Source organism: Cervus canadensis, chromosome X (genome assembly GCF_019320065.1).
Source record: "Cervus canadensis isolate Bull #8, Minnesota chromosome X, ASM1932006v1, whole genome shotgun sequence".
Taxonomy (NCBI): domain Eukaryota; kingdom Metazoa; phylum Chordata; class Mammalia; order Artiodactyla; family Cervidae; genus Cervus; species Cervus canadensis.
The window spans coordinates 31,746,739-31,773,320 of NC_057419.1; the positions used below are offsets into that span (position 1 = coordinate 31,746,739).

A 26,582-nucleotide genomic window follows, 5' to 3' on the forward strand; every position below is an offset into this window, starting at 1 on the left:
TTAAAAGACGCTTACTCCTTGGAGGGAAAGTTAAGACCAACCTAGAAAGCATATTAAAAAGCAGAGATATTACATTGCCAACAAAGGTCCGTTTAGTCGAGGCTATGGTTTTTCCAGTGGTCATGTATGGATGTGAGAGTCAGACTGTGAAGAAAGCTGAGCGCCGAAAAATTGATGCTTTTGAACTGTGGTGTTGGAGAAGACTCTTGAGAGTCCCTTGGACTGCAAGGACATCCAACCAGTCCATTCTAAAGGAGATCAGTTCATTGGAAGGACTGATGTTGAAGCTGAAACTCCAATACTTTGGCCACCTCATGCAAAGAGTTGACTAATTGGAAAAGACCCTGATGCTGGGAGGGATTGGGGGCAGGAGGAGAAGGGGAAGACAGAGGATGAGATGGTTGGATGGCATCACTGACTCAATGGACATGAGTTTGGGTAAACTCCGGGAGTTGGTGATGGACAGGGAGGCCTGGCGTGCTGCGATTCATGGGGTGGCAAGGAGTCGGACATGACTGAGTGACTGAACTGAACTGAACTGAGTGGGATAAAATTTATGCTTTCTCCTGTAAGCAACCACGAGATTCTAAGGAGATAGAAGGTATGATCAAGATGGTGGTCACCCAGAATTACCTCTTCACTGCTGATTAATGAACAAGTTGAAGCTTGCTTTCCACACTTACGCCTAGTTCATTCTCTTTTTTTATCTTGCTTTCTTTTCTTTTTCTAATTCTTTCTTCCCTCCCCCTCCTTCCTTATTTTCTTTCTTTCTAGCTTTACTTGCAACAATACAGTACATTTCCTAACTGGTATTTAACAAACTACACAAACTTACAGAGTGTTCACCTTAGTTACATTTCCTCATTTAATTTTTCAGAATTATTAACAATTTTACCCCCACCCACTAGTTGGAAACATCTGCACAAAATAATGATGCTTTATTTAATGGCATTATGTGCCTTTAAGAGCTTCTTCCAACACTATAAAATCCTTACTTCATCTTAAAACTTTCATCTGAATTCCCAGATTTTACTATAATTTACCCAGGAGACCTCATCTGGACGCGAAGCAAAGATTTCTGACAATGCCATTCTGTTGGAGCACTTATATGCAGACTACAGTGATTCACTCCCACCTTACCAGAAAAACAAATATGTTTTACATGAAATGAACATCCACCTGAAGAACTTTAACCAATCTTCATCACGTTTCTATAGATGAGTCTATACTTCCATAGCTGTCACTCTTTTCAGATTTATCTAGCTTAGCTTTGAACCACATTTTTCTCCCTAGAAAGTCCCCCCTAGACATTTTTTCTTTGGTAAGCAGAATTCAAAGATAGATCTCAGGATTATTACCCTTTGGTGTACAAACTTGATATAATCTCTTCCTCTTTAATGTATGTAGGACCTGTGAATAAGATATTTATTCCTGTGTTAGAGTACAATCCACTGGTTTTCAGTTAACCAAACTGGATATTATCCTGGGTTGGACTACTTGATTAGGTGAGACCTATATCAGGGGAGAAGTTGGGAAGTTAGAGAAAGAAGTCAGAAAGATTTAAAGAGATTTCTTTTCCGATGGACTGGAAGAAAACAAACATCCATGTTGTGAGAGAAGTGGGGCATGGGTCAAGAGTCTAAGAATGCCCTTCAAGAACTGAGAGTGGTTCCTGGCCAATAAGAAAGTAAGAAAACAGGACCTCAATAACAAGGAATGAATTCTACCAATAACCAGTGATCTTAGAAGAGAACCCTTAGCCTCAGATGAGATCTCATTTCTGGCTGACAACTTGATTGTAGCCCTATGAGACCCTAGGCAGAGGACCCAGCTTACTTGTATCTGAGCTCCTGATCCATAGAAACTATGAGGAAATAAGTGGGTGTTGTTTCAAGTTTGTGATAATTTGTTAAACCAAAATAGAAAAATAATATACTTTGTTTCATTATTTTTCTGTTTTTATTGATGATGACTACCAAAGTGGAGATCAATAAGTCTGATTAAAACCTTTATTTTGGTTCTAAACTCAACACTGTATTGAAAATATTTTCTCCAAGGTCTCCAAGGCCTCCTAAGTACCAAATGAAATTGTTATTTTATGAACTTCATTCTCTTTGGTCTTTTGGAAATATTTTAAATAAATGACCATATTATTTCTTAAAATTGCCTTTTTGAGTTGTTTTATTCTTTGGCTTTCTCCCCTCTACTATCTTCACTTTACAGATGAGAAAACTGAGTATCAGTGAGGTTAAGTAACTTGCCCAAGTTCAAATAGTAAGTGGAGAAACCATGATTCAAACTCAGATCTATCCTGGCTCAAAAGCCTTTATGTTTTCCCCATTATATCCATATTGACCTTGTCTCAGTAGAAAATTAAGCTGAGTTTTTCTCCTTTTTTAAAAAAGGTATGTTTTGCATAATGAAAAAATCTTTATCGATAAAACAAAGAACTTGCTATAAATAAAATATGACATAGAATAAAACTAAAATTAATCTCAAAGTGAAATACAGGGGTGATGGGTCCATCAGGGAAGACAGAGTTATTTGGCTTCATCCATCATCAAGTCCTTCTATTCCATACAAGGTGGTTTTTAAATTTTCTCTGTAACCACTCAGTGTGTCTGAATTCAGGGAACCCGACTCCTCCAGTTCCATTTCTCTTTCTTAAGACCCCTTTCCTATTCAGGGTCTTTTGAGTCTTCAGACAAATTTTAAGATTTTGTTCTAGTTCTCTGTAAAGTGTGATTGGTAATTTGACAGAGAGTGCATTGAATCTGTAGATTGCTTTGAGTACTACAGCAATTTTCACCATGTTGACTTTTTCAATCTAAGAGCATGGTATATCTATCCATCTGTTTGTGTCATCTTTTATTTCTTTCATCAATACCTCATAGTTTTCTAGTACAGGTATTTTGGTTCCTTAAGTAGGTTGATTCCTAGGTATTTTATTCTTTTTGCTGCAGTAGTAAATGGGAGAGTTTCTTTAATTTCTCTTTCTGATATTTTGTTGTTAGTTAGTATATAGGAATTCAAGGGATTTCTGTGTATGAATTTTGTATCCAGAACTTTACCAAATTCATTGATTAGCTCTAGTAGTTTACTGGTGGCCTCTTTAGTATTTTCTATGTATAATATCATGTAACCTGCAAACAGTGACAGTTTTTCTTTTTTTCCAATTTGGATTCTTTTTTTTTCTTTTTCTTCTCTCATTGTCATGCCTAGGACTTCCAAAACTATAAAAAAAGAATAAAAGTGGCAAGGGTGGACATCCATGTCTTGTTCCTGATCATAGAGGAAATTCTTTAAGTTTTTCACCATTGAGAATAACGCTTGCTGTTTTATGTTGAAGTATGTTCTCTCTACGCCCACTTGCTGAAGAGTTTTATCATAAATCATTGGTGAATTTTATCAAAAGCTTTTCTTACATCTATTAAGAAGATCATATTTTTCTTTATATACTTTATTGAAGAAACTGAGCTATAAGGGGATCCCCAAAGTGTAGTTGGCTTACAATATTTCAGGTGCACTGCAAGGTGATTCACTTATACATATATACATATATTATATTTCAGATTATTTTCCATCATAGGTTATTGCAAGATATCGACTATGATTCCCTATACTATACAGAAAAACTTTGCTGCCTGTTGCCTATCTATTTTAAATTAGTTAATTATTTTAACTAGAAGATGATTACTTTACAATATTGTGATGGTTTTTGCCATATATCAACATGAATCAGCCATAGGTATAAATGCGTCACCCCCATCCTGAATCCCCCTCCTACCCTGCTCCCCACCCTATCCCTCTATGTTGTCCCAGAGCACTGGCTTTGGGTGCCCTACTTCATGCATCAAACTCACAATGGTCATCTATTTTACATATGGTAATGTATATGTTTCATGAGAAAACTAGCATTCTATTCATATTAAGTCAAATAAATAGAATCAAAATGTCATAAATCTTTTAGTTAAGCAAAAATTCATGTTTCTAAAATATGTATATTATTGTTGCTGTTCAGTCATCAAGTTGTGTCTGACTCTTTGTGACTCCATGCTTTTGGAGTTCTCACAGCAAATATACTGTGGTAATGGTTTGCCATTCCCTCCTCCAGTGGATCACATCTTGTCAGAACTCTCCACTATCACCTGTGCATCTTGGGTATCCCTGCATGGTGTGGCTCGTAGCTTCACTGAGTTATGCAAGCCCCTTCACCACAACAAGGCAGTGATCTATGAAGGGGGATCATATATATATATATACATACACATATATATGTATGTATATACACACACACACACACACACACACACACACATATATGTAGTATGTAGCTTAGTAGAAAAGCTTTTGTGTATAATATATATATACAAAAGCTTATCTACTAAACTTGATGAAAACTTGAGAAAGAACATCAAAAAAAAAAAAGATGGAGAAATTGGAAAACATAAACAAGATAAAATGGGAAGGCTGAATATGAAATAGAAAAAATGAAGCAAACTTTATAGAAGTAAAAGAGCATCATATAACCTAGTTGTTTTAAAACATGGCTGCTCATTAGAAAAACATATGGAGCTTTGAAGAAACAAAAATACCAGCTCAATTCCAGAAAAATAAATGACCCAATCAAAAATCGGGCCAAAGATCTAAACAGACATTTCTCCAAAGAAGACATACAGATGGCTAAAAAACACATGAAAAGATGCTCAACATCACTCATTATCAGAGAAATGCAAATCAAAACCACAATGAGGTACCATCTTACCCCGGTCAGAATGACTGCTCTCAAAAAGTCTACAATAACAAGTGCTGGAGAGGGTGTGGAGAAAAGGGAACCCTCTTACACTGTTGGTGGGAATGCAAACTAGTACAGCCACTATGGAGAACAGTGTGGAGATTCCTTAAAAAATTGGGAATAGAATTGCCATATGACCCAGCAATCCCACTCGTGGGCATACACACCAAGGAAACCAGAAGTGAAAAAGACATGTGTACCCCAATGTTCATCACAGCACTGTTTACAATAGCCAGGACATGGAAGCAACCTAGATGCCCATCAGCAGACGAATGGATAAGGAAGCTCTGGTACATATACACAATGGGATATTACTCGGCCATTAAAAAGAATACATTTGAATAAGTTCTAATGAGATGGATGAAACTGGAGCCCATTATACAAAGTGAAGTAAGCCAGAAATATAAATACTAATACAGTACACTAATGCATATATATGGAATTTAGAAAGATGGTAACGATAACCCTATATGCAAGAGAGAAAAAGAGACACAGATGTATACAACAGACTTTTGGACTCTATGGGAGAAGGTGAGGGTGGGATGATCTGATAGAATAGCATTGAAACATGTATATTATCAAGTGTGAAACAGATCGCTAGTCAAGGTTGGATGCATGAGACAAGTGCTCAGAGCTGGTGCACTGGGATGACCCAGAAGGATGGGGTGGGGAGGGAGATAGGAGGGGGGGTTCAGGATGCGGAACACATGTAAATCCATGGCTGATTCATGTCAATGTAATGCAAAAACCACTACAATATTATAAAGTAATTAGCCTCCAACTAATAAAAATAAAGGGAAAAAAAGAATTTGAAGGGCCTCACAGGAAATAAATATATTTTGCATGTGGTGGGAATATAAATGCTGTTGCCATAGGGAAGACTGAAATGAATAAAAGATGGATGGAATTTATTTTTGTTAAAAAAAATACCTAAGCATTTGTATTTTTCAAAAAATTCCAAGATAATTCTGTTATGCATCTAGATTTTTTTGAGTGATTACAGGTTTTTCTATTAAAGGATAGTTTTGGTGATATTGTTTTTGTTGTTCAGTTGCTCAGTCATATCCAGTTCTTTGCAACCCCATGGACTGCAGCCCACCAGTCTTTGGTGATATAAAATTCTATTGTTTTCTGTTGACCAATCATGATACAACGGCATTAAAATGAATACTAGTTACATAATCACAATAGTAAAAGATGTTTATCAGTTTTCACAATCAATAGCCAGACAAAAGATAAAAGATAATTACAATTGCAATGGAAACATGATTAATCTAACAATGCAAAATAATTGCATACAATTTGGGTGGTTAAATAGAGTGATGTGGTAAGTGGAAGTGTGCATGCACATGTTTTCATCTACCTAGCTGGTCTGTGTCTTTTGGTTGGTGCATTTAATCCATTTACAGTTAAGGTAATTATTGATACGTATGATCCTATTACCATTTTCTTAATTGTTCTGGGTTTATTTTCTGTAAGTCTTTTCCTTCTCTTATGTTTCCTGCCTAGAGAAGTTCCTTTAGCATTTGTTGTAAAGCTAATCTGATGGTGCTAAATTCTCCTTTGCTTGTCTGGAAAGCTTTGATTTCTACATCAAATCTGAATGAGAACTGATTCAAATGAATTCTTTCTAATGGCTGAGTAATATTCCATTGTGTATATGTACCATAGCTTCCTTATCCATTCGTCTGCTGATGGGCATCTAGGTTGCTTCCATGTCCTGGCAATTATAAACAGTGTTGTGATGAACATTGGGGTGCACGTGTCTCTTTCAGATCTGGTTTCCTCAGTGTGTATGCCCAGGAGTGGGATTGCTGGGTCATATGGCAGTTCTATTTCCAGTTTTTAATGAGATGGATGAAACTGGAGCCCATTATACAGAGTGAAGTAAGCCAGAAAGATAAACACCAATACAGTACACTAACACATATATATGGAATTTAAAAAGATGGTAATGATAACCTTATATGCAAAACAAAAAGAGACACAGATGTACAGAACAGACTTTGGGACTCTGTGGGAGAAGGCGAGGGTGGGATGTTCTGAGAAAATAGCATTGAAACAAGTATACTATCAAGGGTGAAACAGATCACCAGCCCTGGTTGGATGCATGAGACAAATGCTCAGGGCTGGTGCACTGGGAAGACCCAGAGGGATGGGATGGGGAGGAAGGCAGGAGGGAGGATCAGGATGGGGAACACATGTAAATCCAAGGCTGATTCATGTCAATGTATGGCAAAAACCACTACAATATTGTAAAGTAATTAGCCTCCAACTAATAAAAATAAATGAAAAAAAAATCTGAATAAGAGTCTTACAGGGTAGAGTATTCTTGTTTGCAGTCATCTCCCTTTCATCATTGTAAATATATCTTGCCATTCCCTTCTGGCTTGTAGAGTTTCTTTTGAGAAATCAGCAGACAGCCTTATGGGTATTCCCTTGCACATTATTTGTCATTTTTCCCTTGTTGCTTTTAATATTTTATCTTTGTCTTTAATTTTTTCAGCTTGATTATTATGTGTCTTGGTGTGTTCCTCCTTGGGCTTAACCTGCCTGAGACTCTGTGCTTCCTGGACTTGGTTGACTATGTCTTTTCCCATGTTAGGGAAGTTTTCAGCTATTATCTCTTCAAATATTTTCTCGAGTCTTTTCTCTCTCTCTTTTCCTTCTGGGACCCCTATAATGTAAATGTTGGTGTGTTTAATATTGTCCCAGAGGACTCTTAGGCCATATTCATCTTTTTTCATCCTTTTTTCTATATTCTGTTCTGAAGCAGTGTTTTCCATCATTCTTTCCCCCAGGTCACTTGTCTATTCTTCTGCCTCAGTTGTTCTGTTACTGATTCCTTCTAGTGTATTGTTTGTCTGTTCTATTTTTTCTTTAGTTCTTCTAGGCCTTTGGTAAACATTTCTTGCATCTTCTCCATTGTTTCCCAAGATTCTGGATCATTTTCACTATCATTATTCTGAATTCTTTTGGTGGGAGGTTGTCTATCTCCACTTCTTTTAGTTGTTTCTGGGTTTTATCTTGTCCCTTCATCTGGGATATAACTCTCTGCTTTTTCATCCTGATTAACTTTCTGTAATGTGGTTTTTGTTCCAGCCAGGCTGTGGGATTGTAGTTCTTCTTGCTTCTATCTGTCCTCTGGTGGATGAGGCTAAGAGGCTTGTATAAGCTTCCTGAGGAGAGGGACTGATGGTGGAGAAAACTGGGTCTTTCTCTGGTAGGCAGGGCCTTGTTCAGTAAAGCTTTAATCCAATTAGCTGTTGATAGGTGGGATTGTGCTCCCTCCCTGTTAGTTGTTTGGCCTGAGGTGGCCCAGCCATGGGTTCTACAGGCTCTACGGTAGGGTTAATGGCAACCTCCAAGAGAACTTACACCAAGGGGCATCTTTTAAGACTGCTGCTGTCAGTGCCCCTGTCCCTGAGTCATCTGGTCCTGGACGTTTATTTGTTGGGAGATTTTAATCACATTTTCCCCTGCTGACTCACGCTTCCACAGGTGACCCTTCAAGACTAGTAGTTAGGTATGGGTCAGTTTCCTGTGGGGTCACTGCTCCTTTCCCCTGGGTCTTGGTATGCACAAGATTTTGTTTGTGCCCTCAAAGAATGGAGCCTTTATTTCCCCCAGTTCTGTGGAAGTCCTGTAAGTAAATCCTGCTGGCCTTCAAAGTCAGATTCCCTGGGAATTCCCAGTCCCTTTGTCAGATTCCCAGGCTGGGAAGCCTGATGTAGGGCTCAGAACCTTCACAACAGTGAGAGAACTTCCTGGTATTGTTGTTCTCCAGTTTATGTGTCACCCACATGGCAGGTATAGGATTTGATTTTAATATGATTGTGCCCTTCCTACCATCTTGCTGTGGCTTCCTGTTTTTGGATGTGGAGCATATTTTTTTTGGGGGGGGGGTGGGTTCTAGTAACCTCTTGTCTATGGTTGTTCAACAGCTAGTTGTGATTTTCGTGCTCTTAAAGGAGGAAATGAGAACATGCTCTTCTGCTCCACCATCTTGAGACAGAAGGCCATATTATTTTCATTCTTCAACTTGTTGATGTGGTGTATCACACTGATTGATTCCCAAGTCCTCAAGTTCCTTTTGATCATGGTGTGTGATCCTTTTAAAATATCATTGGATTTGATTTGCTTGTAGTTTGTTGAGGAGGTTTGCTTCTATGTTCTTCAGTAACATTGGCCTGAAATTTTCTCTTTTTTGTGGTATCTTTACTGGTTTTGGTATCAGGGTGATGGTCACCTCATAGAATGAGTTTGGGAGTATTCTTTTCTCTGCAATTTTTTGAAGGAGTTTCAGAAGGATAGGTGTTAACTCTAAAAATTAGGTAAAATTCACCTGTGGAGTCATCTGGTCCTGGACGTTTATTTGTTGGGAGATTTTAATCACATTTTCAATTTTAGGCCTTGTGATTGATCTATTTATAATATCTATTTCTTCCTGGTTCATTCTTTGGAGATTGTCGCTTCCTAAGAATTTATCCCTTTCTTCCAGGTTGTCCATTTTATTGGCATATAGTTGCTTGTAGTAGTCTCTTGTGATCTACTGTATTTTTGTGGCATTTTATGTTGTAACTTATCCTTTTTCATTTCTAATTTTATTGATTTGAGCCTTATCTTTTTTTACTTGTTGAGGCTGGATAATGGTTTATCAATTTTGTTTATCTTTTCAAAGAACCAGCTTTTAGTTTCATTGATCTTTTCTATTGTGTACTTCACTTCTATTTCTGCTTTGATCTTTATGATTTCTTTCCTTCTATTAACTTTGAGTTTGTTTGTTCTTTCTTTTTTTTAGGTGTAAGATTGAGTTGTTTATGAGATTTTTCCTTGTTTTCTGTGGAAGGTTGTATTGCTATAAACTTTCCTCTTAGAAGTGCTTTTGCTGCATCCCATAGGTTTTGGAACACCATGTTTTAGTTTTCATTTTCTGTATTTTTTATCACCTGTTTGATTTCTTCAGTGACCCATTCATTGTTTTTTAACCTATTGTTTAGCTTCTAAGTGTTTTTTACAGTTCTTTTCTTGTAGTTTATTTCTAATCTCTTGGCATTATTGTCAGAAAACATCCTTGATATGATTTCAATTTTCTTGCATTTTCCAAGGCTCACCTTGTGCCCAGCATGTCGATCCTGGAGAATGTTCCAAGCCCACTTGGGAAGACTGTGTATTCTGTTGCTTTCGGAAGGAATGCTCTATAAATATCAGTTAAGTGTATCTGGTCTAATGTGTCATTTAAAGCCTGTTTTTTATTGATCTTCTGTCTGGATGATATGTCCATTGCCAAAAGTTGTGTATTAAAGTCCCCCAGTAGTATTGTGTCACTGTATATTTCTCCTTTCATGGATGTTAATATTTGCCTTATATATTGGTATGATGCTTTGTTGAGTTCATACATATTTACAATTGTTATATCTTCCTCTTGGATCAGTCCCCTTAATCTTTATATAGTGTCCTTCCTTCTCTCTTGTAATAGTCTTTATTTTAAAATTTATTTTGTCTGATATGAGTATTGCTACTTCAGTGCTCTTTTGATATCCATTTGATTGCAATACCTTATTTCATCTCCTCACTTTCAGTCTGTATGTGCCACTAGATCTGAAGTGGATCTACATTAGACAGGATATATATGAGTCATTTTTTTTTAATTCATTCAGCCAGTCTATGTCTTTTGGTTGGAGCATTTAATCCATTTACATTTAAGGAAATTGTCTATATGTATGTTCCTATTGCCATTTTCTTAATTCTTTTGGATTTCTTTTTGTAGGTCTTTTTTCTTCCCTTCCTCTTTTGTTCTCTTATGATTTGAAGACTAACTTTAGTGTAGTGTTTGCATTCCTTTTTCTTTTTTGTTTGTGTATCTATTGTAGATTTTTGGTTTATGATTACCATGAGAATTTTATATAGCAGTCTATATATAAACAATTATCTCTTTCACTATTTTCTCAGGTCTTTTCTCTATATATTCTCCTCTGGGACCTCTATAATGTAAATGTTGGTGCATTTGACATTGTACCAGAGATCTTTCATTCTTTCCTCAAATCTTTTCCTTCTTTTTTCTTTATTCTATTCCATGGCAGTGATTTCCACCAGTCTGTCTTCCAATTCACTTCTCTATTCTTATGCTTCAGCTATTCTGCTATTGATTCCTTCTAGTATATTTTTTCATTTCAGTTATTATATTGTTCATTTCTGTTTGTTTGTTCTTTAGCGCTTCTGGAAAAGTGAAAGTGTTAGTTGCTCACTTGTGTCTGACTCTCTGTGACCCCATGGACTGTAGCCTGCCGGGCTTCTATGTTCATTGAATTCCCCAGGCAAGAATACTGGAGTGGGTAGCCAGCCATTCCCTTCTCCAGGGTATGTTCCCGATCCAGAGATTGAACCTGGGTCTCCCACATTTGCAGGTTGATTCTTTACTGTCTGAGTCACCAGGGAAGCCTTTAGTTCTTGCAAGTCTTTGTTAAATATTTCTTGTATCTTCTCAGTCTGTGCCTCCATTATTTTTTTGAGAACTTGGATCATCTTCACTATCATTACTCTGAATTCCTTTTCCAGTAGATTGCCTATCTTCACTTCATTTAGTTTTTCTTCTGAGGTTTATTCTTGCTCTTCTCTCTAGGACATACTCCTCTGCCATCTCATCTAACTTTCTGTGATAGCAGTTTCTTTTCTGCAAGATGCAGGGTTACATTTCTTATTGCTTCTTCTGTCTGTCCTCTGCTGGATGAGGCTGGTAAGAGGCTTGTGTAGGCTTCCTGTGAGAGAACCTGGTTTCTGCCTAGTGAGGAGTGCAGCTGGGTCTTGTCCCTCTGTTGAGCAGAGCTGTGCTCAGGAAGACTTTAAGTGGCCTGTCTGCTGATGGGTGGGGCTGTGTTCCTGTTCTATTGGTTGTTTAGCCTGAAATATCCCAGCACTAAAGCCTACTGGCTATTGGGTCGGGCTAGTTCTTGTGGGAGAATGGAGGCCTCCAGGAGGGCTCATGCCAATGAGTGCTCACCAGAGCTGCTGCTGCCAGTGTCATTTTCCCTGCAGTAAGCCACAGCCACTCCCTACCTCCAAAGAAGACCCTCCAGTACTAGCAGATAGGTCTTTCCCAGTCTCTTATGAGGTCACTGCTTTTTTCCCTGAGTCTTGGTGCAGGCTGGACCTTGTGGGTGCCCTCCAAGAATGGAGTTTCTGTTTCTCCAGTCCTGTGGAATTCCTGCAATCAAACCCTGCTGGCCTTCAAATTCAGAATCTCTGGGGGCTCCTCCTCCTATTGCCAGGCCCCAAGTCTGCAAAGCCTGACATAGAGATCAAGACTTTCACTCTTATGGGAGAACTTTTGTGGTATCAATATTTTCCTGTTTATGAGTCACCCACCTAGAAGGTGTAGAATTTTATTTTATCATGATCACCCCTCTCCTACTGTCTTATTGTGGCTTCTTTGTCTTGGATATAGGAAATCTTTTTTGTCGATGGTCGTTCAGCAGTTAGTTGTCGTTTTGGTGTTTTTGTGAGAAAGGGTGAGCTTCCATCCTACTCTGCCATCTTGCTGGCAAGTCCTAACTTCCTATGTTTTGGAAAACAAAATAGACTCATTATACATTTACACCTATCTCCTTAGTCCTTATAGAAAGCATATCTATCCCCTAATGCAGACTATTTTGATTCCTTGGATCCTTAATAACCCAAATAAGTGAGCTCTTCTTCACAATTAAAATGATTTGCAATTTGTTTACTCCAACAAAATGCTATCAGTAATGTGAAGTCCCCAAATTTAGATTAACATAGATGCTCTTCTTTGTATATCTTCAAAAATATTCTCACACTCTTCCGGGAAACAAATCCCAGAGTTAAGTTCATCTCCTAAGACGATTTTAGTTCCAAATGTCATAAAGTAAACAAACTCTCACTTCTCACCCAGCTGATCAAAGTTGGCCCTGGCCCTGGCCAACTAATCTCCTTTGATTAGAATTGTTAGAAATATTAAGTATACCTGACTATCCCCCCAAGATATTACTTATAATATCTTGTTTGTGATTTGTTCAGATTGGATAAATAACAAATAATGTTTGTGATTTGTTCAGATTGGATAAATAACAAAGTCAAAATAAATGTTTCATTTCTCAAGAGATTATCCAAGTGGCGTACAGATGGAGGTGGGCCCAACAGGGAAAATGTTGGGTGGAATACTTGTAAATGATGACTGGATAACCTAAAAAGAAGCTAAACTTTAGAAAGTTATTGACCTATTTTGGTGACTCACTATAATATACAAAATTGATATGCCTGTCAAGATAAGAATTTTAAACTGGCATATCAAGGTAACCTTGTCCTTGAACCTAATTTTCCGAAGAGTCACTGTTTCAATAATTAAGCTGTCATTTTAGTTCTACAGCATATCTTAGCTTGAGATAACTGCATATCCAAAAATATGCCACAGATTGTTTCAAGGCTCTCTTTCTAAGAGCCCTAAGCTCTCCTTAGTACTTACTGGTGGTTTTATTCTTTCTCCAGATTCTTTCTTTGGCTTCTGCCATTATTACCTTTCTCTGTGAAACAGAAGTTTCACTGGATAGGAGGCTAGTGCTAGATTGTGGATGGAATTGCCTGGAATTTAGGGTGGGGTCTTGATTATAGTTATTTACAGACTCGAGAAATCAAACAACAAGGTCTAAAATGACTAGTTTAATACAGATCACCAACAGGCACATGAAAAGATACTCAACATCACTCATTATTACAGAAATGAAAATCAAAACTACAAGGAAGTATCACCTTGCACCAGTCAGAATGGCCATTGTCAAAAAATCTACAAACAATAAATGCTGGAGAGGATGTAGAGAAAAGGGAACACTCCAACACTGTTGATAGGAATTTAAATTGATACAGCCACTATGGAGAACAGTATGAAGGTTCCTTAAAAAACTAAAAATAGAGTTATCATATGTATGACCCAGAAATCCCAATCCTCAACATACATCCAGAAAAAACACTAATTTGAAAAACATATATGCACCCCAATGTCATAGCAGCACTATTTACAGTAACCAAGAATCACAGAAGCAGCCTAAATGTCCATCAACAGATGATGGATAAAGAAAATCTGGAGTATGCATGTACACGCACACAGAGACACACAATGGAATATTACTCAGTCATAAAAATATTGAAATAATGCCATTTTCAGCAACATGGATGGACATAGAGATTATCATACTAAGTGAAGTCAGACAGAGAAAGACAAATATCATATGTTATCACTTATATGTGGAATCTTTAAAAAATTATACAAGTGAACTTATTTACAAAACAGAAATAGACTCCCAGATGTAGAAAACAAACTTATGGTTTTCAAAGGGGAAAGGAGGGGAGGAATAAATTAGGAGTTTGGGATTAACAGATACCCACTACTATATACAAATAGATAAACAATAAGGACCTACTGTATAGCACAGGGAGTTATATTCTCTATAATAACTATAATGGAAAAGAATCTGAAAATAAATATATATTCTATTCATATATATACATATGTATATATGTATATGTATATATATAACAATCACTGTGCTATACTCCTGAAATTGACATAACATTGTAAATCAACTGTATTTCGATTTAAAAAAATGGCTAGTCTGGCAGTGGTGTGTAAGATGATGTTGAAAAGAAAGAGCCTGAAAGGAGGCATGAAAGACATCTCCAGGAATTACAAACAGTTCAGCATGGTTCAAATACAAGGTACATGTGAAAGCTAGGAGATTATTATAAGTCATCTACATCTGAGGTAATGAGAGTCAGGATAGAAGAAGCAGCAGTAGGAAAGAAAAGGAATTGAGTGGAAAAAGACCAAGACTTGATGTCGGATTGTATAAATGTTAGCTGGAACTGGAGCAAAATTGCAAAGAGTCAGATCCTTTCTCTCTTCACCCCCAGCTTCCCACATCTGTGCTGTTTTCCCTATATTTAATTTTAACTTCAGTGTCATCAGATCTCAGATTTCTATTACCTTCCTCTCTTTTTCTCTTTCCCTATGAGTTTTAGCAAAACCCTCCCAGACCCCTACCATCTAACTGAGATGACACAGTCTGATAAATTTGTCATTTTAACAGAAATCAAAGCCTCTTAAAAATTCTGAAGAGTAGATTCTGGTCCTCAGCTAAGATATGGACAGATGAATTGTTGGTCCTAGAACTCTAAAGCCATATGATCAAGCTGGATGAGCATCTCATATGAGATGATTTTTTTAAAAAGAGACCAACAAAGAAGACTTAAGCAGTTTCTCCCTTACAGGTTATGAAGAATGGTGACCATACTGCCAGAATCAGATATGTTGTTATTTGTTGCAAAACAAAGGGGGTAAGACCAAGAAAAAAAAGACCTTTGAGCCCTAGAAAGCCCAATAATTTTACATTGCAAAATTAGCACTTAGTTTAGAAACCACTGTTAAAGTTAAAACTGCTGTGCTACATTTAGAGGGCCTGAAGAAACCTGTATCCTGAGCACAGCTGATACATTCAAAGAGGAATGAAGTGATACTTTCTCTCAGATGTTTACCTGAGAGAAACTCAGGGAACACCTAGAAGTCTTAAATCAAGTTCACACACAACTTCTGTCTGGTTCCTCTTTATTGAAGCTGTAAATCTCTTTTCTTATTTGCTCTTATTTTTCTAAGATGAAAAATAAAGAATGCTTGGTTTTTGCCCTTTGAGTCTAGTGGGACTGCCCAGTAGGAAGAACAGTGAAGTTTAAATTGAATAACCACAGAGATGAGTATGACATGAAACAATCAGTGAAAATTATCAAGGAAAGTACAAACAAAATAATGTAGGACTTCAAATGAAAGAAATGGGTCAGGAATGGCTTTTTGTTTGAATATAAGCAAAAAAGAGGCACAGTTATACTATCTTCATTTAATAGAAGATACTAGCCTGAGGACTACCTGAGGATGCTATGGATCACTTGCCCTACCTGGGGCACACTTAGAAGGCAAAACAGTATATAAGTCATCCTCATTCATAGGCAGTTTTATTGCAGCAACAATAAAGGCTATGGTATATGAATTGGGACCTTATATTCTCAGATTATCTCTGGGAACTCTTACTTACTTGTTCACTGAAGCTTGACCAGGTTACAGATCAATGGAGGCTAAGGACTGATGCAAGGAGAGTAGATAGGTGATGATGATAATGAAGACAGACAGACAGATAGATAGATAGATATACATGGACTAGATGAGCCAAATAAAAATTTGAGTACCTCCTGAAATAAATAATTGAACCCAAAAGTTATATATCCACACATTTACTTTATTGCCTCATCTTCCCTCACCCAATCACCCAGACAAGAATGGTAGAATCCGATTTTGGCAGAAGCTGATGTCAGAGACAAGAGTTCTCAACTAAACAAAAAAGAAAAGAGGGGCAAAGAATAAGACTACTGAATGCCTGCTATATGCAAACTCAGAATTTCTAAAGGAAATTTCTAAAGGAACCATAGAAAACCCTTCAAAATCCCAAACTTTGAGAAACATTACATTGTTGCTCAGGCAATGTGACTTTTATTCACTTGTGCATGTACAGAGAGAAGGCTAAATTGTAGTTGTACAGCTACCATAAACTTGGACAATTATTACATTAGCCTGGTAAAACTACACTTCTCATAGATGGGTCTTAGAAATTCAAAAACTTTCTCTTTCAACACTGGGGAGAAATATAAGCTTTGTCTAAACACAAAACTGTGACAGAGCCAAAGTTAATTTTCACCTAGAGAAAATGACTGGAATCATATAATTCTTGGATTAGAAAGGTTATTTTTATTAAATATTCAGGCAGTATATCTTTACTGATTACAGAGCCCCAGGATAAGCTAAATCCCCAAAGAAGTTTTAATGCCTGGGTAACAAAATATAAAAGCCAACTCTGTTTGAGTAATTCCCCAGCTGTAATGCTTACTTCCTCCAGACTGCTAGTAGAAGCTTACTTATGTCAACTCCTTGCCTGGGGATGAAAGGAAAATCCTGAGACAGAAGAAATTGGAGAATATTTGAAAACTGATTATCTGAATACGTCGTGGACTCAAACATCAATATCATAGATGTGGGTTCAGATTCCTACTTTTTAAACTGTCTGTTTCATGTTTTTGCATTTTCTTTATTTTCATTTTGATTTTCCTTTTTTTCAGTAGAGTTCCTTTGGAAAGTTCCAACCTATTTTAAACTTGCTAAGGTCCATCTAGTCAAAGCTATGGTTTTCCCAGTAGTCACATATGAATGTGAAAGTTGGACTATAAAGAAAACTGAGAGCCAAAGAATTGATGCTTTTGAACTGTGGTGTTGGCAAAGACTCTTGAGAGTCCCTTGGACTGCAAGGAGATCCAACCAGTGAATTCTAAAGGAAATCAGTCCTGAATATTCATTGGAAGGACTGATGCTGTAGCCAATACTTTGGCCACGTGATGGGAAGAACTGACTCACTGGAAAAGACCCTGATGCCAGGAAAGATTGAAGGCGGGAGGAGAAGAAGATGACAGAGAATGAGCTAATTGGATGGCATCACTGACGTGATGGACATGAATTTGAGTAGGCTCCGGGAGTTGGTGATGGACAGGGAGGCCCGGCATGCTGCAGTCCATGGGGTCCCAGAGAGTCGGACATGACTGAGCAACTGAATTGAACTGAAGGATAAATTGGAGAAACATGTTTATTCTGTTGACACTTAGACCACAAATAAAAGAAAAATGGCCAGCCTCTGGGGTCCTTGCATATAGGGATGAAAGTTGCCATAGGGCAACACAAATTTAGGAAACAAGTATTCAGGCTGCTACTGTTTTAAGAAACAGTTCATTGTTTCATTGTTCATTTCTTGGAGATTTTTTTACACTTTCTTAGATTTTCTGATAGTTTAGTTAAAGATACATACACTCATGAAAAGTTAACTATATAAACTATAAAACAGTTGATATCCAAAGGTATATAATATATGCCAAATTGATAATAAATTCCATAACTATTATTATGAATTTTTAGGGAAAAGAGCCCAAAGTCTTCTAAATCATCACTCCTCCCAGGAAAACTGTCCCTAAGCCATCACAGGCAGATATACTTGATATTTTTCAAGTCCTAATTCCTCTTCCTAGCAAACTAGGCCCTTGGATATGAAGTTCCAAGTTATTTCCCCTTTGAACTTCATAACAAGCTATTTAGAAGAGAAAATAGGGAAAATATCATGGTTTCATAGAACAAAATTTTTATAATACTGTGTTCATCTCTAGATACAGAAGCTATTAATAGAGCAGCAGACATGTGTAATCAGCTCTGGTCTTTGTTTTAAATTTTCCCCTGAGGATGTAAAAATGAGTGGAGTGGAAACAAGGATACATGGAATCCAATAACTAGCTCTAAACCTGTCAGTAAAGCTATGATGTCCCATCACACACCCTGGATCTGTGCTTAAGGCTGCTAAGCTCCCATGACCCTCTGGACTGCTTCTAAAGTCATTAACTTCCTTTTCAATCTTACGATTTCAGCTTAGGCTTCATCTGATATTATATCATAAGAAGCGCTGACCACTAACCAAGAACATTCGTGAAGGGTACTGTGGTGCCAGAAAGAGGTATGCCTCTATTTTCTAAATAAATCTTGATTTTCAACTCACTAGTTATCTTAACAAAGTAACTTTCTTCATCATCTGCACTAAATATTAATTTCATTTATGTTTATTGCCTGTATATGTTTGCATACGTGCTCAGTCATGTCTGACTCTTTGCAACCCCATGAACTGTAACCTACCAGGCTCCTCTGTCCATGGATTTTCCAGGCAAGAATACTGGAGTGGGTTACCATTTCCCCCTCCAGGAGATCATCCCAACCCAGGGATCAAACCTGCATTTCTGGTATTGGCAGGCAGATTCTTTACCACTGAGCCACTTGGGAAGTCCCTATTGTTTGTATATATGAGTCAACTAATAGCCCATTCGTTTTGTGCTAAGATAGTTCTTGCCATACTTCTTCATGCTTCTGAGCTATCACTCCTCTCCCCCACCATTCTATGAGCTGCTCAAAGGCAGAGATGCGTCCTTAAGCATCTCTGTTTCCATATAGTGTGGCTATCATTATTAAGAGATCACAGTAAATTCTATAAAAATGAATCAAATGCTGTTTAAGATAAGTAAAACCAGCATCTGCAAAATGAGTAGCTTGAACTAAATGATCTCTAACCTTCTAGGATTCATTACTTGTTTGAAAGTTTTAAAATTTTCTTTTTTTGACCTAATATAGGTCAATGGCTTGATTTAGTTATAAATAAGCAATCAAATCTAAATACCAAAAGTACCAGGGAAGTTTTTTAGTAATGACCAATAAATTTATTAATGGTACTAGAGATACCTATTTCTTTTTTTAATTAATTTGCTTATCCATTTTATTTGGCATCTTTCATTTAAACACCTGAGAATTTCAAAATTATTTATAATATTTAACAGACAAGTAAAACAAATAATTAATCTCTGTCAAGATATAAGTGTGTTTTAATATTATAGTTAAGCTTATGATTTAGTGCCTTTCTTAATACTTTAGGAAGCAACTTAACAGATCCACTTTAGGTTCTGAGGTTGGGAAATTTTTAAATAATATTGGAGTGAAAAGGCAACTTTCAGTGGTTTAGAATGATAAACAATACTTTCAAAAGATAAACTTGCTCTGTCATTCATTTACTCATTCATTCTATTAATATTTAGGAGCAAAGTACATATGTGTTGGCCCTGTATGAGCCCTTTATATATCAATCAGAAAGTCTATGAGGGAAGATAACAAACATACACATCACTGATCTGAAAGACAGATTTAAAATTCCCTAGAAGGGGAAAGATAGAAATTACCTTGGAAGGAGGCTAAGGGAAGGCTTTGTCAAGAAGGTGTCAAGAAGAGCTGAAAGATGGGTAGCTTTTGCACACACATAGATGGAGAAAAGGTCATTTCAGGAAGAAGAAATACCATGAAAAAAGACAGACAGGTGGGAAAACATACAGCTTATGTCCCTGATATAGTAAAGTAGTTGTTTATTGAAATATAGGGTATACAAAAAGGGAGAAGTGAGAGAGAAGCTAGGAAAATTCAGTTGCAACCAGACTGTGTGTGTGTGTGTCTGTGTGTGTGTGTGTGCACTAAGTCACTTCAGTCGTATCTGACTCTGCGACCCTATGGACTGTAGCCCGCCAGGCTCCTCTGTCTATCAGATTCTACAGGCAAGAATACTGGAGTGGGTTGTTGTGCCCTCCTCCAGGGGCTCTTCCAAGAGCCTTAAATATCAGGCCAAGAAGTCTGGATTTTATTTTGACGACACTGAAGGACCATTGAAGATTTTTAGAGAAGTAATATGAGATAATTGGAAGCTATAATGTATAGAGAATTATTTTGGAAAGAGTTTGTAACAGGATATAGTGAGTGTTGGTGGTGGTAGAAAGGACAGATGGCAATTATTTGATACCTTTCAAATGTGGTTATTTTTTAAAAAGGCTATATCAAAAATCTCAACAGCACCATCTAGTGCCTCACAGGCTAACACTGTCTGATTTGGAGAAAACCCAATACAGGGCTAGCTAGAACAAGTTTACAGAGATTCTCTTTCTTCCACAATTGCATCTGAATTCAGGAAAGCAATGGTGAAAGAGGCAGGTTAAGTGGAAAGCAAACTGAGAAATAATGCATAGGTTGACAATAATGAACTAATTTTTCTCTGTGATCTTAGTTATATACTCTCAGAATGATTCACCTTCAAATTTTTTACTGTATATCAACAGTTCTTGGTGTAAAATAATGAGTTTTTTTGACCACACTGCAAAGCTTGTGGGATCTCAGTTCTCCAACCAGGGACTGAACCCAGGCCACCACAGTGAAAGCCTGGAATACTAACCACTAGGCCACCAGGGAACTCCCAACAATGACATTTTTAATGAAAGGAAAGAAATAGATGGGCAAATGAATAAATGACATACCCTCACAGCAAATATAATTGTTAGCAGTAGTAAACCTGGAAAGTTATATCCTACCTACAACCACAACCATAGCTCCCTGTATCTGTATCCTTGACACAGAGACTAATTCAGTCTCTTCCACTACCAGCAGTTCTTGCATGCTGAAGCAATCTTCCCACCTTACAAATCCTAACCCCTCTCTTACCAGGGAGAAAGAGCTGTGTAACAGGCCAACAAATCATATTGCAACCAAAGATTATCTACCATATTATAAATCGATGAGTTGTTCCCATCTCCTTAAAGAATAAAAGAGAAGAATATGGAGGAACATAGGAAATCACTACTTCTGCACTATCTCATCTCTATATCTTTCTGATCAGGGCTTATTTATTGCCGTGATAAAGCTGAACTAGGCCAGACCAAGCAACACTCTCTTGCTATAATAGAAATGACCATGTGCTGTTGAACAGTAAGACTTTGAATGTGAGTCTGGGAAGAGAATAAGGATGAACATGTACAATTTCCTCACCCAGAAAGTATATTCCAATTAGTCATGCTGCAGTTCTCCTCAGAACCTTAACTTAGGTGCGGATTTTAGAAATGTATTTCACCTTTTTTCCTCGTTAAAATAATTAGATAGCTTCTAAAGTTTCCCCAGCCTTGGTGTTCTGTGGTTCTAAATAGAGTCCACCATGTTCTAGATTAAGATTCTCCACCAGGGAGTGAGTTCCATTGATAACAAATTTAATTATTTTCCTTAGGTACAAGCATCACCCAGTAGCTGTTACTTAGGAAGACTTCTTTGTGGGGGAACTAAGCATTTTCATCCAGATTTTATTCTCAGAAAGAATCTAGATCTCTTCTAGTAGAGAAAGAGATGATAGATAGATAGATAGAAGATAGATACATACTCATACTTATGAAACTACTATCTTCAAAACTTTTCTCTAAAAAACAAACCCATTTAAAAGGAAGATTTATAGGATGGTACTGGAGTAATATGGCTTAAAATAAGGCATAGCTCTTTTAGCTAGTTCTTAAAGATTAAAAAGCCATCAGGCAAACATGGATAGGAAATGGGGAAAACGAGCTTTCTGGGTGCCTATAGGATCCAAACCCTTCTCCTGGGGGCAAAGTCCAGAAGAACATCTCTCTTCATTCATCCACCACTCTTGCTTCCTGCTGTTTTAAAAATATATATACATAACGACACTATAAAATGAAATGTTAGTATGTCCTATAATTTATGGAAGAGCAAAAATTGACAAGATTTTTTATATACATTGTAGGCACCAAGAAGACTCTCCTAGAGAAACATGGATGGAGTTGGAAATCTGACAGTATCTTCTTCCAGTAGTAATGCATGCAATGACACTATTGATGATTTCCGAAATCAAGTGTATTCCACCTTGTACTCTATGATCTCCGTTGTGGGCTTCTTTGGCAATGGCTTTGTGCTCTATATCCTCATAAAAACATATCATGAGAAGTCAGCCTACCAAGTATACATGATTAATTTAGCAGTAGCTGATCTACTGTGTGTGTGCACACTACCTCTCCGTGTGGTCTATTATGTTCACAAAGGCATTTGGCTCTTTGGTGACTTTTTGTGTCGCCTCAGCACCTATGCCTTGTATGTCAACCTCTATTGTAGCATCTTCTTTATGACAGCCATGAGCTTTTTTCGGTGCATTGCAATTGTTTTCCCAGTCCAAAATATTAATTTGGTTACACAGAAAAAAGCCAGGTTTGTGTGTGTTGGTATTTGGATTTTTGTGATTTTGACTAGTTCTCCATTTTTAATGTCCAAATCTTACAAAGATGAGAAAAATAATACCAAGTGCTTTGAGCCTCCACAGGACAATCAAGCTAAATATTATGTCTTGGTCTTGCATTATGTGTCATTATTTTTTGGATTTATCATTCCTTTCATTATTATAATTGTCTGTTACACTATGATCATTTTGACCTTACTAAAAAATTCAATGAAGAAAAATCTATCAAGTCGTAAAAAAGCTATAGGAATGATCATAGTTGTGACAGCTGCCTTTTTGATCAGCTTCATGCCATATCATATTCAACGTACCATTCACCTTCATTTTTTACACAATGAAACAAAACCCTGTGATTCTGTACTTAGAATGCAAAAATCAGTGGTCGTAACCTTGTCTCTGGCTGCATCAAATTGTTGCTTTGACCCTCTATTATATTTCTTTTCAGGGGGGAACTTTAGGAGAAGGCTGTCTACATTTAGAAAGCATTCTTTGTCCAGCATGACTTATGTACCCAAGAAGAAGACCTCCTTGCCAGAAAAAGGAGAAGAAATATATAAAGAATAGTTTAAGTCCATTTTTGATGGATTCCCAAATCACTATTTTCTCAAATCATTCACAGTAAAAATAAGAGCTTCCATTAATAGTTTACCTTTATTTGACTTAATGACCTAGAAATCTATCTCATTTATGAATTCACATTATTAGAGGTCCTAAAGATATTTTTAGTGTTAAAATTCAGTTCAAGTCTATGAACTAAATTATAAATGATTTTCTGATCTTTCACCTAAAGATGGACAAAATTTGTATCTTGGCACTGTAAAACATAGGTCTGAGATTAAAGTTTTCCCTCTCAAATAAAAGCTTTACAAAGGGTAAGAACTAGCTTTTTAAGATATAAATTTAGCTAATAGTGATCCTAACATATTTCTTTGCATGCATGCCAACAGATGAGAACTGGAGTGAGCCAGGAGCTACATAAAATGTATTATCATCCTCTTTCTTTGTAGCACTGATTGGCTAGGAAATCACAGCCATTTCTTTCCCTCGAGAAAATGATCACGTGTTAGAACAGCCTAGTCTTCAGCCAAATGGCCCTAAAGTCTCCATTCAATGTACAATCTGGAAACTGAGGAAGGTAAACCTGATCAAAGGCTAGTTTGTCTCCAGTTTTCTTCTGCTTCTGCCTTAGGCTCCCAAAAGAGAATAGTGGGGTTTTTGTTGCTCATTGAGATTCTTTTAGGGAACTCTCTCCCTAAACAAGATGCAATCCTTCCTTAATAAAGCAGATGACTGGCACTACCATCTAATAACAGAAATCATTTAAAATTTATCTAAAGAAGAGGAAAGAGAATCTACTTTTCTACACACTTATTACTGGAACCACAATGAACTGCAATGATTCTCTGAATAAAAATTTGAATGTTGATATTGCAAATTTTAAGAAGTACTTACATTTATGCATATTGTGTAAACTATATGTAAGAAATTTTTCTGTATGCATTTATGAGTGGAAGTTAGTTATAAGCTTTGTTATATTTTATGCTTTTTACTTTCATTAGCATGTTGACAGGAATACCAAAGATATACTGCAGTGGTTTTTATGTTATAGTGGAAGCTTTCTTCTTAAAATAGCAACAGCTTGATTATGGCTGAAATATAATATTCATGAGAAAGTTTTTGTCGAAGTGTAGTCTGTTCCTTAATTCTGTGTTTCAAAAAGTGCATTGTCTCAGAGGAAATGATAATGTTGATAAAAAGAAAAGCTAGGATATAAGTTCTATCTGAATCTGCCACATGCATGTAATTTCTATTTCACTTCTAATGTTGCAATCCCTTCGAACACCTGAAAGATAGAAGATTTCTGCATGCATAAGTCTCTTCAGTCATGGCCAACTCTTTACAACCCTATGGACTATAGCCTGCCAGGCTCCTCTGTCCATGGGATTCTCCAGGCAAGAATACTGGAGTGGGTTGCAATGCCCTCCTCCAGGGAATCTTCCCGACCCATGAATCGAACCTGCATCTCATATGTTTCCTGCATTGGCAGGCAGGTTCTTTACCACTAGCACCACCTGGGAAGCCCATAGGATCTCAAAGGTATAGTAATAACTGGTGCCCATTTATTTTTAACATACCTGAGGTTTGTAGAGGTAAAAGTACCTGCACTTTTACCCTATATTTTTTTCTTGCTTGACAAAGATCAAATGTAATATGTGTCATAAAATCAGTCCTTATTTCTTATTTACTAAGCTTTCTGCTATTCAATAAGTATACTGTAGTAGAACAACACTACATTGAAAGCCAGAAGACCTGGATGCTAATCTACTCTCTTATACTTACTAGCAGTGAAACTTGAAGCAAGTAACATAAACTCTGATTCTCAGCTTCCTCACTTGTAAAGTGGGAATAATAATACTTGTCCTGCCTTTCTTACAAGGCACATTTGAAACTCAAATGTAATCATAGTATACATACATATTTTAACACACATATGTTAAAATTTTACCTTAAAACATAGTGTGGTACAATTTATCACACTAAATATAAAGTATTTAGAGATGGTTTTGTTACTTAAACATACTGAATCATATTTACTATTGGGTTGGCCAAAAAGTTCATTCAGGTTTCCTGCAACCGTGTATGCAGAATCCGAATGAACTTTTTGGCCAACCCAATACAGAGATTCTCAATTCTGAAAGAATTAGAACAAAATATGGCCATAGTTAAAATGTATTGCACATAAAATAATCTTGTTTATTTTTTCCTACCTCCAGGTTTTTGCCTGTGTTCTCATTTCCAACCACAGTCCAACTTCCTCCCACTCAGAAACATACCTACAAGCTCACCATGAATTTATTCTTCTCTAATGCTGTATGTATTATAACCTGTACCACACTGCTTTGCACTCAATTTTTTTGCTAATTTTTCCAAATATATTAGTATTTTCTCCCAAAGTGAAAAAATTGCTTGGTGTAATTATCAGTTCCTTGAAAATTATGCCCTTTAAATCATGGTGCCTAACATTTAATGAGCATTTGCTCTGTTTTATCTGTATCAGTTAATTTAATGCTTACAACTGACCTGTGAGATGGGTACCATTATTATCCTTGTTTTACTGATTTAAAAACAGAGGCACAAAGAGGTTAAGTAATTTATCTAATGTAAGATAGCTGGTAAGCATCAGCATCAGAGTTCGAATCTAGCCTGGTGCCCTGTGATGACCTAGAGGGGTGGGATGGGAGGATGGGAGGAAGGCTCAAGAGGGAAGTTATGTATATATATGGCTGATTCATGTTTTTGTATAGCAGAAACCAACACAACATTGTAAAGTAATTATCCTTCAATTTAAAAAATTAATTCCTGACTCACAAAATAATTAAATAAATAAAGACCTGAGATAATTAAATATATCTCTCTATAGCTACCTCATATTAACACTTTAGTGTTTCCAACCATGGAAAATTCAGAAACGTGAAAGGTGAGATTAGATCTCAGAGCAATGTAAATTTGTAGACCCTTTCCAGGAGCAACATTACACTGGAGGTGAAAAAAAAAAACTCATTTTTTTTCTATTCTATTTTATGTGCACAAGCTAGGTTAGATTGTATTTCCTGAACTCTAAAATAGCACAATATTTCTGAGAGGCCAAATCCAGAACATTTTCTTTGACCCATCCTAGATCTCTGTTATCCTAGATAAAACACAAGACAAATTCTAACTCCTCATTCATTTGTTCATTGCTTCGTTTTTCTCTGAACTATATAGAATCCCTTTATATAATTCCCTCTGTAATAATTCTACAAAAATCACAAGAATATATTTCTATTCTAAACTACAAAAACATAACTTAAATTTTATCAGTTTTTTAAAGAACATCTGCTCAATTGACATTTAAATTTGTATCCTCAAGCACCTGACCTTTACAGTTTCTCTTGATAGCTAGTCATTTGATTTCACAAACATTTTATATGTCACAAGAACTGCCTTCGAAATTAAGCACAACTAAATAAGCCTTATAGGAAACGACCTTTTTGGCAAAGAAAGTTATATTATTC

The 26,582-nt window shown here is 36.7% G+C and overlaps 1 protein-coding gene across 3 annotated transcripts in view; it reads left to right on the plus strand.

Annotated features, from left to right (window-relative positions):
* The window catches only part of CYSLTR1 (cysteinyl leukotriene receptor 1), a 64,348-nt gene extending 40,145 nt beyond the window's left edge, over positions 1 to 24,203 (plus strand). Inside the window, exons 2-4 of one of the 3 annotated variants that reach the window (XM_043459912.1) lie at positions 9,904 to 10,005; positions 18,308 to 18,393; positions 22,042 to 24,203. In XM_043459912.1, the coding sequence (XP_043315847.1) occupies positions 22,069 to 23,091 (1,023 nt within the window). In that variant the 5' untranslated portion in view covers positions 9,904 to 10,005; positions 18,308 to 18,393; positions 22,042 to 22,068 and the 3' untranslated portion in view covers positions 23,092 to 24,203. The remainder of the gene's footprint in view (positions 1 to 9,903; positions 10,006 to 18,307; positions 18,394 to 22,041) is intronic. The other 2 variants (XM_043459911.1, XM_043459913.1) reach the window with 2 other exon arrangements.
* Positions 24,204 to 26,582: the final 2,379 nt, after the last annotated feature.